The sequence below is a fragment of the Pezoporus occidentalis genome, unplaced genomic scaffold (assembly GCF_034315485.1).
Source record: "Pezoporus occidentalis ecotype Australia unplaced genomic scaffold, CSIRO_AGI_Poc_V1 ctg72, whole genome shotgun sequence".
Lineage (NCBI taxonomy): Eukaryota > Metazoa > Chordata > Aves > Psittaciformes > Psittacidae > Pezoporus > Pezoporus occidentalis.
In genome coordinates, this window is record NW_026916072.1 from 2,745,975 (window position 1) to 2,760,866 (window position 14,892).

A 14,892-nucleotide genomic window follows, 5' to 3' on the forward strand; every position below is an offset into this window, starting at 1 on the left:
TGGCAGGGGTTGGAGCTGGAGGAGCTTTGGGGTCCCTTCATCCCAAGCCATTCCACGGTTCTATCCCAGGGGATCAGTGCAGCCTGAAGGAGCCTGCTCTCCCTTCCTCACCTCCTCAGGGCAGCCGCGCTCATCCCTTCCCTCCTGGGCTGGTTCCCCCCTGTGGAGCCACCACCTCCCTCCGTGGCCCCATCCATGGGCATCCCCAGGCAGCCTCCGGAGCCGCTGCCGGGAGCTGCGGCGGGAGCAGTGGTTGATGTTTAACTGCGCCCTACCCTGCGGGTTTAATTGGCCTCAGTTAATTCCTCCCTGCGTTCTCCATGCTCTGTGCATCACCTCCAACCCCCCCGTGTCCGCCTCCCGCAGCGCAGCTCATGGAAGCCACGGAACCAACCGGGTTGGAAAGGAGCATGGACCCCATCAGGTCCATCCCTTACCCCAGCCCTGAGGCCTCGTCCCCACGGTGTGCGAGCGCCTGCAGGGCCGGTGACTGCAGCCCTGCCCTGGGCAGCCTGTTCCAATGCCTGCCCAGCACCCATGGGTGCCCATGGAGGACAAAGGCTCCCCTGCACCCTCTGCTGCCCTTCAGCAGGGGCACCTTGGCAATGGGTGTTGGCACAGCCACAGTGCAAACACCCGCAAGGGGCAATCCCCAAGGTGACAGCCGCGGAACGGGAATGCGAGGGTTTGATTGTGCGGCTCCGGGCTGGGTTTTCCCAACGGAAGGGATTGAGCTGTCTGTAAAGGTGTGAGCTGGGGCTGCTCCGAATGGAGCCAAGCAGCAATTCCAGGCCTTGTGCTCATTGGCACAAAGCGGAGCTGAGCTCCTGTCGTGTGGAAGCGCAGAACATCCATGGATGACCCTGGGCTTGCACAACGAGTTCCCAAGCCCCTGCCTTGGGGGATGCGAACGCCACCGCTCCTCAGCTCCACCGGGAGCTGGCCACTGGGTCAGCCTTCCACACGGAGCAATGGGCTCAATCCCGGCCCTGGGCATCCCCCGTGGTGGGAACTGCGCTCAGAAGGGGCTTGTGGATCCCTGGAAGCCGCTAATCCGGTGGGAAGCCGGCAGGGGAGGGTTAACGCGCTCACAGCAGAAACTGCTGTGAGTTGTGATTAGAATGCAGGGCAGCGCAGTGCGCTCGCCAGCCCGGATTCCAACCGGCCCCATTGCTTCTCCCTGCGAGCAGCACATTCCGCTTGGCTCCGGGAGCTACTGAATAAAACAGGAGCAGCACCCGCTCTGCTCCGCTCTTGTGCAACGCGTTACCAACGGCTGCACCCGCACAGCGGGGAGGGGAAGGGCAAATGCGCTGGGTTTGCAAGCGGGTGGCTCCTGCTCCGTGGTACCCAAGGGGACCCCATGGCCCGTGGCTGGGGTCATCCGTGCATCCATCATCAGTGCGTCCAGACTGAGGACTCTTTGGGAGCACCAGCGGGAGGGTTTTAACTCCCTCCGCGGAGGCAGCTGAGCAGGTCCGGGGTGACCCCGGGTGCTGAAGCAGCGGGGCCTGTGCGGTGAGGATGCGCAGGGCGCTCTGGAGTTAATGTCTTCCCCGGCCCTATCCCACTTCCTCGCAGCCCGGCTCAAGCTGATCCCGAGCACGACCCGCGAGCGCTTGGCCGCGGCCGTTTCCGGTTTTGTTTTGTTGCCTTTTTCCTGTTCCACTCCGAGAGGAGCCAGAATTCAGGCGCTCCTCATCTGGGATCGCAGCCGGGGCCGCCGGCCTCGTCCTGCCCCGCTCCCGGGATCATCCCAGCGGGAGCCGGCAGAGCCTCCCTGCCCCGATCCCGCCCCGATCCCGCCCTGATCCCGAGCACACCCGGGCCATGTGGAATGTGTTTGTACACAGATGAGTAATAACAGTCGCCCGGAGCCAGCGCCAGGGATAAGGCAGCATCCGACCCAGCCCCGCTCCCGGCGGCGGGGCCGTAAGTACCGCCCGCTCCGCTCTTCCCCCTCGCTCCTGCTGCTTTCCCTCGCTGGGAGCGATTCCACCCGTAGGGGAAGGTGGCGGTGGGAAGGAGCTGCGTGTGGATGGGGCCGTGCTTTCTCCTCCCTGCGCCGCTTGCTCGCAGTTGATGGAAGTTCCACCCAGGAGTGGTTTGGGATTGGGATGAGGAGCTGGGACGGGGGGGGGCAAGGAGCTCAAACCCGTGCCCGATCCGCACTGGGTTCGGACAGCCTCAAACCCATGCGTGAGCCCGGAGCTGCTCGCCCCAGCCCTGAGCAGACACCGGCAGCCGCCCGCAGCAGCAGCAGCTCCCACAAAGCCGCTGTTGTTCTGCTGGGAGAGGTCTTGGCACGTCCCGTTCCCGAGTGCTCGGAGGAGCCGGGCTGCTCGTTCCCAGCCCTTTCCCTGCCCCGCCGTAAGGAGCAGTGAATCGTTAACTGCTCGGTGCTGTCCCTGCCATTAAAAGTCAGCGGCTGGTGCTGGCACGGGAGCGGTGCCATGGGCAGGCGGTGCCATGGGGCTGAGTGAAGCTAAGCCCATGGAGGGGCAGTGATGGGGTGACGGGGGATGTGTCACGGCTCCTCTCATCAGGGACAAACCACAGCCTTTAATGGTGACTGCAGGAAACCTGGAGAGGGGCTTTGGGCAAGGGCCTGTAGGGACAGGCCAAGGGGAATGGCTTTAACCTGCCCGAGGGGAGACTGAGCTGAGCTCTTAGGCAGAAGCTCTTCCCTGTGAGGGTGCTGAGGCGCTGGCACAGGGTGCCCAGAGAAGCTGTGGCTGCCCCATCCCTGGCAGTGCTCAAGGCCAGGTTGGACACAGGCGCTTGGAGCAAGCTGCTCCAGTGGAAGGGGTCCCTGCCCGTGGCAGGGGTTGGAGCTGGAGGAGCTTTGAGGTCCCTTCAGCACAACCCAGGCTGGGATCGCGTGAGGAGGAGGCAGGGGATGAGGATGAGGATGGGGCAGGGGGGTGCTCGCAGCCACCCCGCGGCTCTGACGTGGCCCCGTCTTCACCCCGCGGTGGAAGGGCTCGTCCGGAGGCGGGCCCGTGGGTGCGCCCGGCGCCGGTGACTCAGAGCCCTCCGCACCTCTGCGGGGCCGCACACAGGGACCGGCCCCGGCCCCGGCCCCGGCCCCGGCTCGGCCGGTTCTGCCGGCCGCGGGGCTCCGTGCAGGGCTCGCTGCAAGCTCCCGGGCTGAGCGCTGTTATCGGGGCGCCCCGCGCTGCCTCCCCGGGGACAGGCAAAGGCAGAGCGGTGCCGGCTGCCCCGTGCCTCTGGAGCCTGCGAACACCGCCAGCAGCCCCCGCTCCCTGCCCTCACTCCCTGCCCTCACTCCCTGCCTTCACCCCCTGCCCTCACCCCCTGCCCTCACTCCCTGCCTCCATTCCCTGCCCTCACCCCCTGCCCTCACTCCCTGCCCTCACCCCCTGCCCTCGCTCCCTGCCCTCACCCCCTGCCCTCACTCCCTTCCTCCATTCCCTGCCCTCACCCCCTGCCCTCACCCCCTGCCCTCACTCCCTGCCCTCACCCCCTGCCCTCACCCCCTGCCCTCACCCCCTGCCCTCACCCCCTGCCCTCACTCCCTGCCTCCATTCCCTGCCCTCACTCCCTGCCCTCACCCCCTGCCCTCACTCCCTGCCTCCATTCCCTGCCCTCACCCCCTGCCCTCACTCCCTGCCCTCACTCCCTGCCCTCGCTCCCTGCCCTCACTCCCTGCCCTCACTCCCTGCCTCCATTCCCTGCCCTCACTCCCTGCCTCCATTCCCTGCCCTCACTCCCTGCCCTCACTCCCTGCCCTCACTCCCTGCCTCCATTCCCTGCCCTCACTCCCTGCCTCCATTCCCTGCCCTCACCCCCTGCCCTCACCCCCTGCCCTCACTCCCTGCCCTCACCCCCTGCCCTCACTCCCTGCCTCCATTCCCTGCCCTCACCCCCTGCCCTCACCCCCTGCCCTCACTCCCTGCCCTCACTCCCTGCCTCCATTCCCTGCCCTCACTCCCTGGCCTCACCCCCTGCCCTCGCTCCCTGCCTCCATTCCTTGCCCTCACTCCCTGCCCTCACCCACTGCTTTCATTCCCCACCCTGACTTTCTCCATTCATTCCTCACTCCCACTCCCTGCCCTCACTCCCTCTGTCCCAAGGAAGCCCCCGCAGCATCCCCATCCCCATTCCCCCATGGACAGGAGTGGGAATAGCGCAGGGGCCGCAGGCTCCGCACCGGGGCAGCTCCCGCACACTCCAACAGCCACCGGGAAGGTCCCGATTTAAGTCTTAATCTTTAACCAAAGCGGCTCCAGCTCCGCTTTAGGTCGGGTTTTAGCTCCGCTGCCTCGTTAATCTTTCCCCTCCCGTAGCCGCCCCCAGCCACCTCCCTCTCCCCGGGCGCTCCCATGCAGGAGCCCGCGGGGCTTTGCCCCTGTTTGCTCTGGAGCTGCGCGGACACGCAGGGCACAGGCAGGAGGAAGAACAGGGGGAGACAAAGGGTAACGGCAGGGCCCGGGAAAGGGCAGCAAAGGGGCTGCGGTGGGACCAGCAGCGAGGGCCACGGGTGCTGGAGGGGGAATCACGGCACGTCCCGGGATGAAGGTGCGGGATGGCGGCAGGGAATCACCCAGGAGCAGAGCCCGGGAGGCTGGGGGGGCTCCTTCCCATGGACTGGAGGGTTGCAGGGAGCCGGGAATGCTGTGCTGGGCAGGAGGGGGCAGGACATCCTCCTTATGCCACCTTTATTTCACAGCCCCGAGGTGGAGGCACAGGGGGGAGAGGTGGCACCACCATCAGCAGGTAAGGGATGGAGACGTGGGGCTGGAGGGGCTGCGCCATGGTGATGGGATGTTCAATGGGGAGCTTCCCAGAGGGGACCTGCAGCCCCCAAACCCATGTGCAGGGCTTTCTGGGTGACCTCGAGGTGCTCCAGGATGTGGGTGCTGATGGGGTGATAACAGGGATTCCAGTCCCTCTGGGTGGTGGACATAGGGGCATGCTGCCTTTTCTCCCCCTGCCCCTTTTGGATACAGGATGCCATCTCCTCTCCCCATGCCATGGGATCCCTGCAGGAAGCATTTGCCACGTGTGGGTTTGGGATCTCCCAATGGAACACAGTGCTGCATCCCCACTGATGCTTGTCTCCCCCAGGCCACCCATCCTGAGCCCAGAGAGCATCACTTCAGCCATCTCCATCCCATCGCCTCCCCGGTGGGGTGTGAGATGGGTTCAGGCAGGATGTGAGGCACCTCCAGGGCTCTCCACAGGGAAGCTGAGCCGAAAGCAGCCCTTGGAGCTGGATCCTCAACCCACACGATGCTGAGCATCAAGTTACCCCGGCTGCTCAGCATCAACCAAGTGCCTAAGGTCAGAGAGGAGCTTTCCTTCCCCAAGCCTGAGGTTTGGGAGGGTTTTTATTGGGGGGGGGGGGGGGGGATAAGTGGGAACAGCATGTTCGGTGTCCATACCCCTTGGGAAGGGCTCAGTCCCTCCATGGGGGACCCAGTTCTGTCCTTGCAGCAGGGCCCGGGTCTCCATCCTTTCGGCACCCTTAAACGTTCTCCTCCAATGCCCCCCTCCCCGTGCCCTGCAGGGGTACCAGGAGCAGGGCATCCTCTTTGGGTATCGCCCGCCCCGGAGCTCGGCAGCTGATTGCCTCCTCAGCGTCTTCCAGATGACGAATGAGACGCTCAACATCTGGACACACTTTGTGCCTGCCTGGTGGGTACCATCCCCTGGGGCTTCAGCATCCATGGCAGGAGGGGGTGGTCTCCATGGGGAGACAAAGGAGCAGGGATGGGGACCCCCGTGGGTGCGATGCTGTTCTCTGTCCTGTAGGTACTTTGTGTGGACCCTGGTGGGGCGGCTGCAGGGCCCAGGGGGCCGGGAGGACCCCAATGCCTGGCCCCTCCTCGCCTACCTCCTGACCTGCTGCATCTACCCCTTGGCCTCCAGCTGTGCCCACACCTTCAGCACCATGTCCACCCGCACCCGGCACATCTGCTACTTCTTTGACTACGCTGCTCTCAGCATGTACAGCCTGGGTAAGGGTGGGTGGGCAGGCAGAGGTGTCCATGGGTGCTGGTCCCCAGGGCGGCGGGAGCTGCAGCATCAGGCTGGGTGCTCAGGTGGCTCCTACCCATGGGCCAAGCAGAGATGGAAGCTGACTGTGTGCAGTGTCCGTTTCTCCTCTTCCTCCTCCCTGAATCCTGGTGCTTGGACAGAGCCTTGGGTGACATGGTCTAGTGGAAGGTGTCTCTGTCCATGGCAGGGGGTTGGAACTGGATGATCTGAAGGTTCCTTTCCAACTCCAACCAGTCTGTGATTCATCTATGATACCACTACAAGCAGTAACTGGGGGCTGGGTTTTGTACTGGGCAGTCCTGGGATGGAGGCCTGGCTCTGCAGTCCTTGCAGTAAAGTGAATAAGGGTAAAAAAGCAGATTGAAGACAAATGCTGTCGGTGAAGTCAATGGCACCTCTCTGGGGACAAGCCCAGGGGACGCAGCAGCACCCACCAGGGTCTTTGCACGGCCCACGTGCCTCTGGTTCCCCATGGAAGAGCATCTGCAGGAGCTGCTTGTGAGAGCATCTCCTGATGCTCCCCTCGGCCCCCTTCATCCATCCCTCCCTTTCCTGATGCCAAACCCAAGCTCAAAGGTTCACAGCAGCTCCCACGGGTGCTGGTGGGACCGGAGCTCACCGGATTCCTCCCGCGCTCCCAGGATCCGCCCTGGCGTACTCGGCGTACATCTTCCCGGCGGGATGGGTCGACAGCACCTTCCACCGCTGCTACGTGCCCGCCGCCGTGTTCAACACTGTCGTCAGCACCAGCCTCTCCTGCTACTCCAGGTGAGCTGCTGCTCTGCCCCGCTTGCTGCAGCGTCCTCGCTAATGGGTGCCGTTAGTGAGGGGTTTCAATACGAAGGTGAGCCTCGAGCTCAGGACAGGGGGAAAAGGGGACTTTTGGGTCGGAAACGTGTTGCCTGTCGGCACTAGGAGAGTTTGGTGCTCAAAACTGCAACAGGAATGAAGTAGCTTTAATTTGTGGAGGTTTCAAAGGTCGTTTCCCATGGTGCTGCCTGGCAGGAGAACAAGTGGCTGTGTGTCTGTATGTGTGTGTATGTGTGTGTATGCACATGTCTGTGTGTCTGTGTGTCTGTGTGTCTGTATGTGTGTGTATGCACATGGCTGTGTGTCTGTATGTGTGTGTATGCACATGTCTGTGTGTCTGTATGTGTGTGTATGCACATGTCTGTGTGTCTGTATGTGTGTGTATGCACATGTCTGTGTGTCTCTGTATGCACATGTCTGTGTGTCTGTGTGTCTGTATGTGTGTGTATGCACATGTCTGTGTGTCTGTGTGTCTGTGTATGCACATGTCTGTGTGTATGTGTGTGTATGCACATGTCTGTGTGTCTGTATGCACATGTCTGTGTGTCTGTGTGTGTATGTGTGTGTATGCACATGTCTGTGTCTGTATGTGTGTGTATGTGTGTGTATGCACATGTCTGTGTGTGTGTATGTGTGTGTATGCACATGTCTGTGTGTCTGTGTCTGTATGTGTGTGTATGCACGTCTGTGTGTCTGTGTGTGTAGGTGTGTTTATGTGTGTCTGTATGTGTGTGTAGGTGTGTTTATACATGTCTGTGTGTCTGTGTGTGTAGGTGTGTTTATACATGTCTGTGTGTCTGTGTGTGTAGGTGTGTTTATACATGTCAGTGTGTCTGTATGTGTGTGTAGGTGTGTTTATACATGTCTGTGTGTCTGTGTGTGTAGGTGTGTTTATACATGTCAGTGTGTCTGTATGTGTGTGTAGGTGTGTTTATGTGTGTCTGTGTGTCTGTGTGTGTAGGTGTGTTTATACATGTCTGTGTGTCTGTGTGTGTAGGTGTGTTTATACATGTCAGTGTGTCTGTCTGTGTGTGTAGGTGTGTTTATACATGTCTGTGTGTCTGTGTGTGTAGGTGTGTTTATACATGTCAGTGTGTCTGTCTGTGTGTGTAGGTGTGTTTATACATGTCAGTGTGTCTGTCTGTGTGTGTAGGTGTGTTTATACATGTCTGTGTGTCTGTGTGTGTAGGTGTGTTTATACATGTCAGTGTGTCTGTCTGTGTGTGTAGGTGTGTTTATACATGTCAGTGTGTCTGTATGTGTGTGTAGGTGTGTTTATGTGTGTCTGTGTGTCTGTCTGTGTGTGTAGGTGTGTTTATGTGTGTCTGTGTGTCTGTGTGTGTAGGTGTGTTTATACATGTCAGTGTGTCTGTGTCTGTGTGTGTAGGTGTGTTTATACATGTCAGTGTGTCTGTCTGTGTGTGTAGGTGTGTTTATACATGTCAGTGTGTCTGTATGTGTGTGTAGGTGTGTTTATACATGTCTGTGTGTCTGTCTGTGTGTGTAGGTGTGTTTATACATGTCAGTGTGTCTGTCTGTGTGTGTAGGTGTGTTTATACATGTCAGTGTGTCTGTATGTGTGTGTAGGTGTGTTTATACATGTCTGTGTGTCTGTCTGTGTGTGTAGGTGTGTTTATACATGTCTGTGTGTCTGTCTGTGTGTGTAGGTGTGTTTATGTGTGTCTGTGTCTGTGTGTGTAGGTGTGTTTATACATGTCAGTGTGTCTGTCTGTGTGTGTAGGTGTGTTTATACATGTCAGTGTGTCTGTATGTGTGTGTAGGTGTGTTTATACATGTCAGTGTGTCTGTATGTGTGTGTAGGTGTGTTTATGTGTGTCTGTGTGTCTGTCTGTGTGTGTAGGTGTGTTTATGTGTGTCTGTGTGTCTGTGTGTGTAGGTGTGTTTATACATGTCAGTGTGTCTGTCTGTGTGTGTAGGTGTGTTTATACATGTCAGTGTGTCTGTCTGTGTGTGTAGATGTGTTTATGTGTGTCTGTGTGTCTGTATGTGTGTGTAGGTGTGTTTATACATGTCTGTGTGTCTGTCTGTGTGTGTAGGTGTGTTTATACATGTCAGTGTGTCTGTCTGTGTGTGTAGGTGTGTTTATACATGTCTGTGTGTCTGTCTGTGTGTGTAGGTGTGTTTATGCGTGTCTGTGTGTCTGTCTGTGTGTGTAGATGTGTTTCTGTGTGTCTGTCTGTGTGTGTAGGTGTGTTTATGCATGTCTCTGTGTGTCTGTGTGCAGGTGTGTTTATGCGTGTCTGTGTTTATCCACGTGTGCAGCAGGCTTGCAGGGGAACCGCAGCCTTCTCGCAGCCCGTTGCATCATTCCCAAAGCACGAGCAGCTCCACGTTTGTTCCTGGATGGCATCAGGAAGCTTGTTTGGAATAACTCGAGTTACTGAGTTACTGCGCTGGCTGCCTGCAGTGCGTGCCTGCGAGCCCTCGGCCTGCCTGGGGCTCATTTCCCTCATGGGGAGCCCTCCCTGAAGGCTGTGTTTGGGGAGCACTCGCGTGTCCGTGGTCGCTCATCGCAGCATCACGGAACTCCGGGGGTCTTTCCTCCTGGTGTCGTCCCCCCCCAGCACAGGGCTGCGTTTGGATGCTGCTGTCTCAGCAGGGATAAAGATGCTCCTACACCCTGGTGAAGGCAGCAGGAGGAAATCACACTGCAGGGTGGGAGGCAGCGACACGTCCCTGTGAGAGGGAGAGCGCTGAGCACATCTGGCTCATTGATGTGTCTGCCGAGTGCGAGGGGATTCTCTCACCTTTTGGTCTGTGGGTTACTCGCTGGAGTGGAAGACTTGGTCCTATCCTTGCTATTACGGAGCAGTACTGCAAGCTGAAGGATGTCTCTTGGGCCCCTCAGTGCAGGAGGCCAGGCAGGGCTTGGTATTTTTTTCCTTATAGTCCTCATTTCTTTCCTTCTTTTTGTCTCTTTCCCCCTCTTATCTTTGTCACGTGCATCTCCGTTGTCTCCTTAGATGGGCTTAGCAAGCGAAGCTCACTGACCATGGTACTTGAAAATAACACAGAGGGAATAATCAGCGACTTGAGAGCAGGCACAGGTTGATTTGGATTGTTTAAAAGGACAAATATTGCTCTGCAAATTTAACTGTCAGCATCCCCCTGCTCCGGAACCATGCGTGCCGGTGTCCCCTTGGCCTGTCCCTACATCCCTTGGCCCAAGCCCCTCTCCAGGTTCCCTGCAGCCCCTTTAGGCACTGGAGCTGCTCTCAGGTCTCCCCTTAAGGAGCCTTCTCCTCTCCAGGCTGCCCCAGCCCAGCTCTCTCAGCCTGGCTCCAGAGCAGAGCTGCTCCAGCCCTCGCAGCACCAGCCCGGCACAGGAGGGGCTCTGGGCTCAAGCTGAAGCCAGACCAAGGGGAGCTGCTCCAGGAGCTGTGCAATGGGGGTGGCGGTGCCGGGAGGGACCTGCCCGGGCACAGCAATGCTGCTGGGGCTGCTCTGCAGCCGCTCCCTGGGCTGGGCTCTGCGGGCTGCCGGGGTCACTGGAGCAGGGCACACGCCTGGCAGTGTCAGAGTGATTTGTGCTCACACCGTCAGCGCTGGGTTACCTGAGCTCCTGCGCCACGGCCACGCTTCAGCATCCTCGGCCTCTTCAATGTGACTGCATGGGAGGCTGCAGCGTGGGGTTTTGGCAGGGACTTGCCAAGGGGCATCTGAAGGAAGGTGTTGATCTGAAGGTCCTTTCCAATCCGAACCATTCTGTGATCCCTGTGCAAGCAGAGGAACCTGAATGGGCTTTTCATGGTGAGAGCAGAGCACACGTGGACTCTGCTCCATCTCAAGCCATCTGCTGTGAAGAGAGCACTGCGCTGGGGTTATGGTGGCTCTGTTTGGGCAATGTCCTACATCTCATCACCAGGTTTTTCCTGCAGAACAAAATGCAGGATATTATCCCCTGCCCAGACATGCACTTTCCTCCTCATCTATGGTATGACGAAAGCCAACAGGCTGCTGCTTCCATTCGAATGGTGATGTCATTGAAAAGTAACTTGGTTATCTCATTTAGGCTGTGATTTCGGTAACTCTCTCTGTGCATTCTCTGCAATGGCAATCACCAAGCCTTGGTAAGGTGTAAAAAAGAAGGAGGCTGTCCCATTTCATGCATTTCAGCCATGAGCTGTGATACAGCTTAACTAACAGGGATGTGCACAGCCTGAACGCAGCATTACCTACCAAGCCTTCCAAGGCAGATGTATTCTCCTTGATTGCTGAGCTCAGAAAGCTCAGATTCAAAACCAAGAGTGAAAACCTGACACAGGGGAGATTTAGATTAGATATTAGGAAATAATTCTTCACTATGGTGTAGTCAGGCCCTGGCACAGGTTGTCCAGAGAAGCTGTGGCTTCTAAATCCTTCCTCCCTCAGCTCAAGGCTCAAGGGTGGTCTCAGCTTTAACCCCCTCAGTGCTGCCCTGCCTGAATTCAGTGTTGACGGGAGGCTGACTGTGCAACGTCTGCACTGCAATCCCAGCAGTGGAATCCAGCCTAATGGAATCCAGCCTAATCCACAGTGCTGTGCCATGGGAATCACCTCCTCTGTTTCCCTCTAGGTTTCTGGAGGTGGAACGGCCCGTGTTCAGCAAGGCTTCCCGCATCCTGGCCTTCGCGTACCCGTACCTCTTCGACAGCATCCCCCTCTTCTACAGGGTACAGCTCCCTGTGGTCACAGCACCAGGGCGGGTTGGGAATATCAACTGCTGCATCTGAGCCTGGAAATACTTGGGAAAATATTCCTTTTCTACAAGGAAAACAAACTCCGGCAGGAAAGGGATTGGGTTATTTTTTCCTGCACCTATTGACAGGCAGATTCCTTCCACTTCAAAGCATCACGCTCAGCCTTGGCCCAGGCTGGAAAGTTACTGCCTCAGAAAGCTGCCAGTTTTCCAGTTCCTCAACTGGAGCAGGATGGGAATCTTGCTGCAATGAGGACTAAGGATGTGTGGGGCTGGGATTTACGTGAAATAGAGGTGATGGCTGTTGTATCGAGCCCTGGATCGTGCCCTGGTGTTGGGTAATGGGCAGCCAGAGGTGATGGGGGCTCAGGGAACAGCTCTGCCTCCTTTAACGTGTTGTTCTCCTCCCTTTGCATGGTCCCCCTGTGTGGATGCCTCTCTGCTGCTGCAGTTCTACCTGTGCATGGCAGAGAGCTGCACGGAGGCTGCCATCCCAGTCCATTATAAGCACACTGCTTTTGCCTTCCTCACTTGCTTCATCTTCGCCAGCCATCTGCCAGAGCGACTCGCACCAGGACACTTTGATTATATCGGTAAGTGCCAAAGGGTGGGTTGGAATTGTTTCCTCATTATTTGCAGGGAGAAAGCACATTAATGCACGAGTGATGCCCAGAGGTTATAATTCATTCCCTGCTGGAGATTCAGCATGTGGTTTTACATACGAGATAGAGCAGTCCTGCCTCGGTAAAGCAGGCACAGCTCCAGAAACGTGCTGGTTCCAAAATGGTTTAAAAGGGTTTGTGACCACAAAGCACTCATTTCTCATGCAAAACCCTTCAGCTGTGGCCTAGCGCTGCTTCACAGTGTCAGGGCACTGCAGGAGCAGCCTCCAAGGAGACTGGATGGCAGTCCTGGGGTTTTCCCTGTTCCCCCCTCATGCCACGCACAAGCACAGTGCTCCTTAGTGCTGCCAGGAGCGCAGCAGTGAGCTGCCCAAGGTGACTGAAGGCCTCAGTGAGTGCTTCTGGCTTTGCTGCAGGGCACAGCCACCAAGTTTTCCACGTCTGTGGGATCATCGGCACGCACTTCCAGATGGAAGCCATCATGATGGACATGGCCGAGCGGCACGACCGCCTCCTGCCCTCCTCGCTGCTTCCCTCCTCCGTGCAGACCCTCGCCTCGATGGGCATCTGCATGGCCATGAACCTGGCTGTCATCGGGCTCTGCTCCATGTCCCTGCGCTTCATGCCAGAGCCTCTGCAGAGAGAAAAGCCACACAAGCATTAGGCTTCGGGTCTAGATGGTGTTTATGCTGCTCCGTGGGACAGACCCCAAACAAGACGTGGATGGGTGAGGAGTTTCTTCACCTAAACTCTCTGAGAAAAGGTTTATTGAACATTTTCTCAAGAGCAAACCACAATTGCACTGGTTTTGTACATATAGCTTCCAAGCTGGGGACAGATGATGAAATGCTCTTAATCAAGTTGCTGTTTTACCACAAGATGTATTTAAAATACTCATAACTTCTTCTATCAAAGGGAAATAAGTGCTAATACTTCCCAAAGCAATAGGCATTCCCCAGGTCTGCCTTATGGGGCAATCAGGGAGGCAAGGGAACGTGAGCAACGCAGCTGGTCACACAGATGTCCTTGTCGTTGGTTTAAACCAACAGCCAAGCCTCTTTAGTGAAGGCATGACCAGTGGCTTTCCCTGGGGCTCCTTAACTAAGGTTTTCACCTTGAAAGTGGCATTATATTGAGATTAAAACCTCAAATACCTGTGTTACACAGCCTTACACTAAACCCAAGTGCCTGACACATGTGGAATTGAGACCAGAGTTTGGTTATGTTTTAAATTCAGCTATTTTTAATCATGACCCAAAAAGAGTTATTCCAGGAGAACTCACCATAGGAATTCCATTCTCCTCTAGAATGGCTTTATTTTGGGTCCAATTCTGGTGCTTAGGTAAATCCTGGGAAATGAATGTCCATGGGGGAGCTGAGCTCCTGCCTGCAGTTGCTCGGTGGTTGATGGAGCCCCAAGCAGAGCATGCGGGGCACTGTCCTTCCCTCGTGGCACAGACACCTCCGTCCTGGTCATGGCTGGGCTCCTTCTCTAACCTCATTTGTGGTATCAGACGTGAGCTGAGCAAGAAGCAGGAGCCTGTGCAGTGTAGAGCCATGAGCTGTGTCTGATGAAAGGCAGGATTTGGAGTGGCTGATGCATAGGGGGGGTCAAACCCTGTCATTTTAAGGCATTTCCAGAGTTAGACCTCGGCTCACCCAGCATCAGCCCTGCGCTCTGCCTGTCCCTCCTGGCTCTCCTTGCTGCTGTGTCTGGATTTAGCAAGGAGAAGCAGAGTGCACGGAGAGAGCCTGGAGGTGCCAGCTCAGCTGGGATGGAAGCTGTCACCTTGGATTTACCAACACTGCACACGAGGTACAGGAACGTGCGATGCAAAGCTGCCTGCTGGGGAATGGGATCCAGCTCCTTGATAATCATACGGGTGTGCCATTGGTTGGGTGTAGAATTGCCTCTCTCATGGTATGATTGATGCACTTTTGAGTGACAATACAACGGCTCATTACATCTATCACGGGACAAGGGAGTACTTTTGAGAAATAGCTTTCTTTGGAAAGCTGACCAAGATTTCTATTAATATTTATAAGCACTGGAACGTAATTGTTTATTCAACAGTTTTATTGCATTAAAAGAGAAAACTAATATAACTCTTGCACTGACCTCCACCAGCCTGATTTGTATAGCTCCATATAAACGCTGCCTGTGGAAATTAATCACTCCAGAGATAATTGCTAATGATTGCAAAGCTTATTTACTTGGTGTGAGCGGGATGGAATCTGGCTCCGCGTGCAAGGCGTTATCAAAGAGGCTGTCCAATTTACATACAGTTTTTCTTGGTTGTTTTACTTTTGGATTTGGGAAGTCCTCTCGTCCTCCTCAGGTGACATTATGTGCAGGAAAATGACATCAGAATACATTACACTGTATTCTCCACTACCGTTGTCCCTCTGGATCCTGCAGCGCTTTGCAGGGACCCTTTGTCTGGCACATACTGGATGAGTGAATGTTTGCTCTTGACGCAGCCAGGTTTCTTCTGCAGTTGGAGATGGGCCTTCAAAAACCTATTGAATGTACTAAATTCTATTCACATAAAGAAATAAAAGCAGTGTCGGATTGTTACGAGTAGATAATACAGGGTATGTATTTATTGGCTTGCACCCCATCCAGAGCAAATCCCAAACAGAACTAAATGACCAGGCACAGCTTCTCTGGGCACCCTGTGCCAGCGCCTCAGCACCCTCCCAGGGAAGAGCTTCTGCCTAAGAGCTCATCTCAGT

At 56.4% G+C, this 14,892-nt stretch overlaps 1 protein-coding gene across 2 annotated transcripts; it reads left to right on the forward strand.

Annotated features, from left to right (window-relative positions):
- The first annotated feature begins 1,647 nt into the window (after positions 1-1,647).
- Positions 1,648-14,745, forward strand: PAQR5 (progestin and adipoQ receptor family member 5). 2 transcript variants are annotated; one of them, XM_062642562.1, is made up of 9 exons: positions 1,648-1,932; positions 4,694-4,740; positions 5,092-5,307; positions 5,534-5,661; positions 5,779-5,984; positions 6,666-6,792; positions 11,411-11,507; positions 11,985-12,126; positions 12,573-14,745. In XM_062642562.1, the coding sequence occupies exons 3-9, from the start codon at positions 5,257-5,259 to the stop codon at positions 12,818-12,820; spliced, it is 999 nt and encodes a 332-aa protein (XP_062498546.1). In that variant the 5' UTR covers positions 1,648-1,932; positions 4,694-4,740; positions 5,092-5,256; the 3' UTR covers positions 12,821-14,745. The 2 variants fall into 2 exon arrangements, with proteins under 2 accessions (XP_062498546.1, XP_062498547.1); XM_062642563.1 differs by lacking the exon at positions 1,648-1,932 and adding an exon at positions 4,235-4,542.
- Positions 14,746-14,892: the final 147 nt, after the last annotated feature.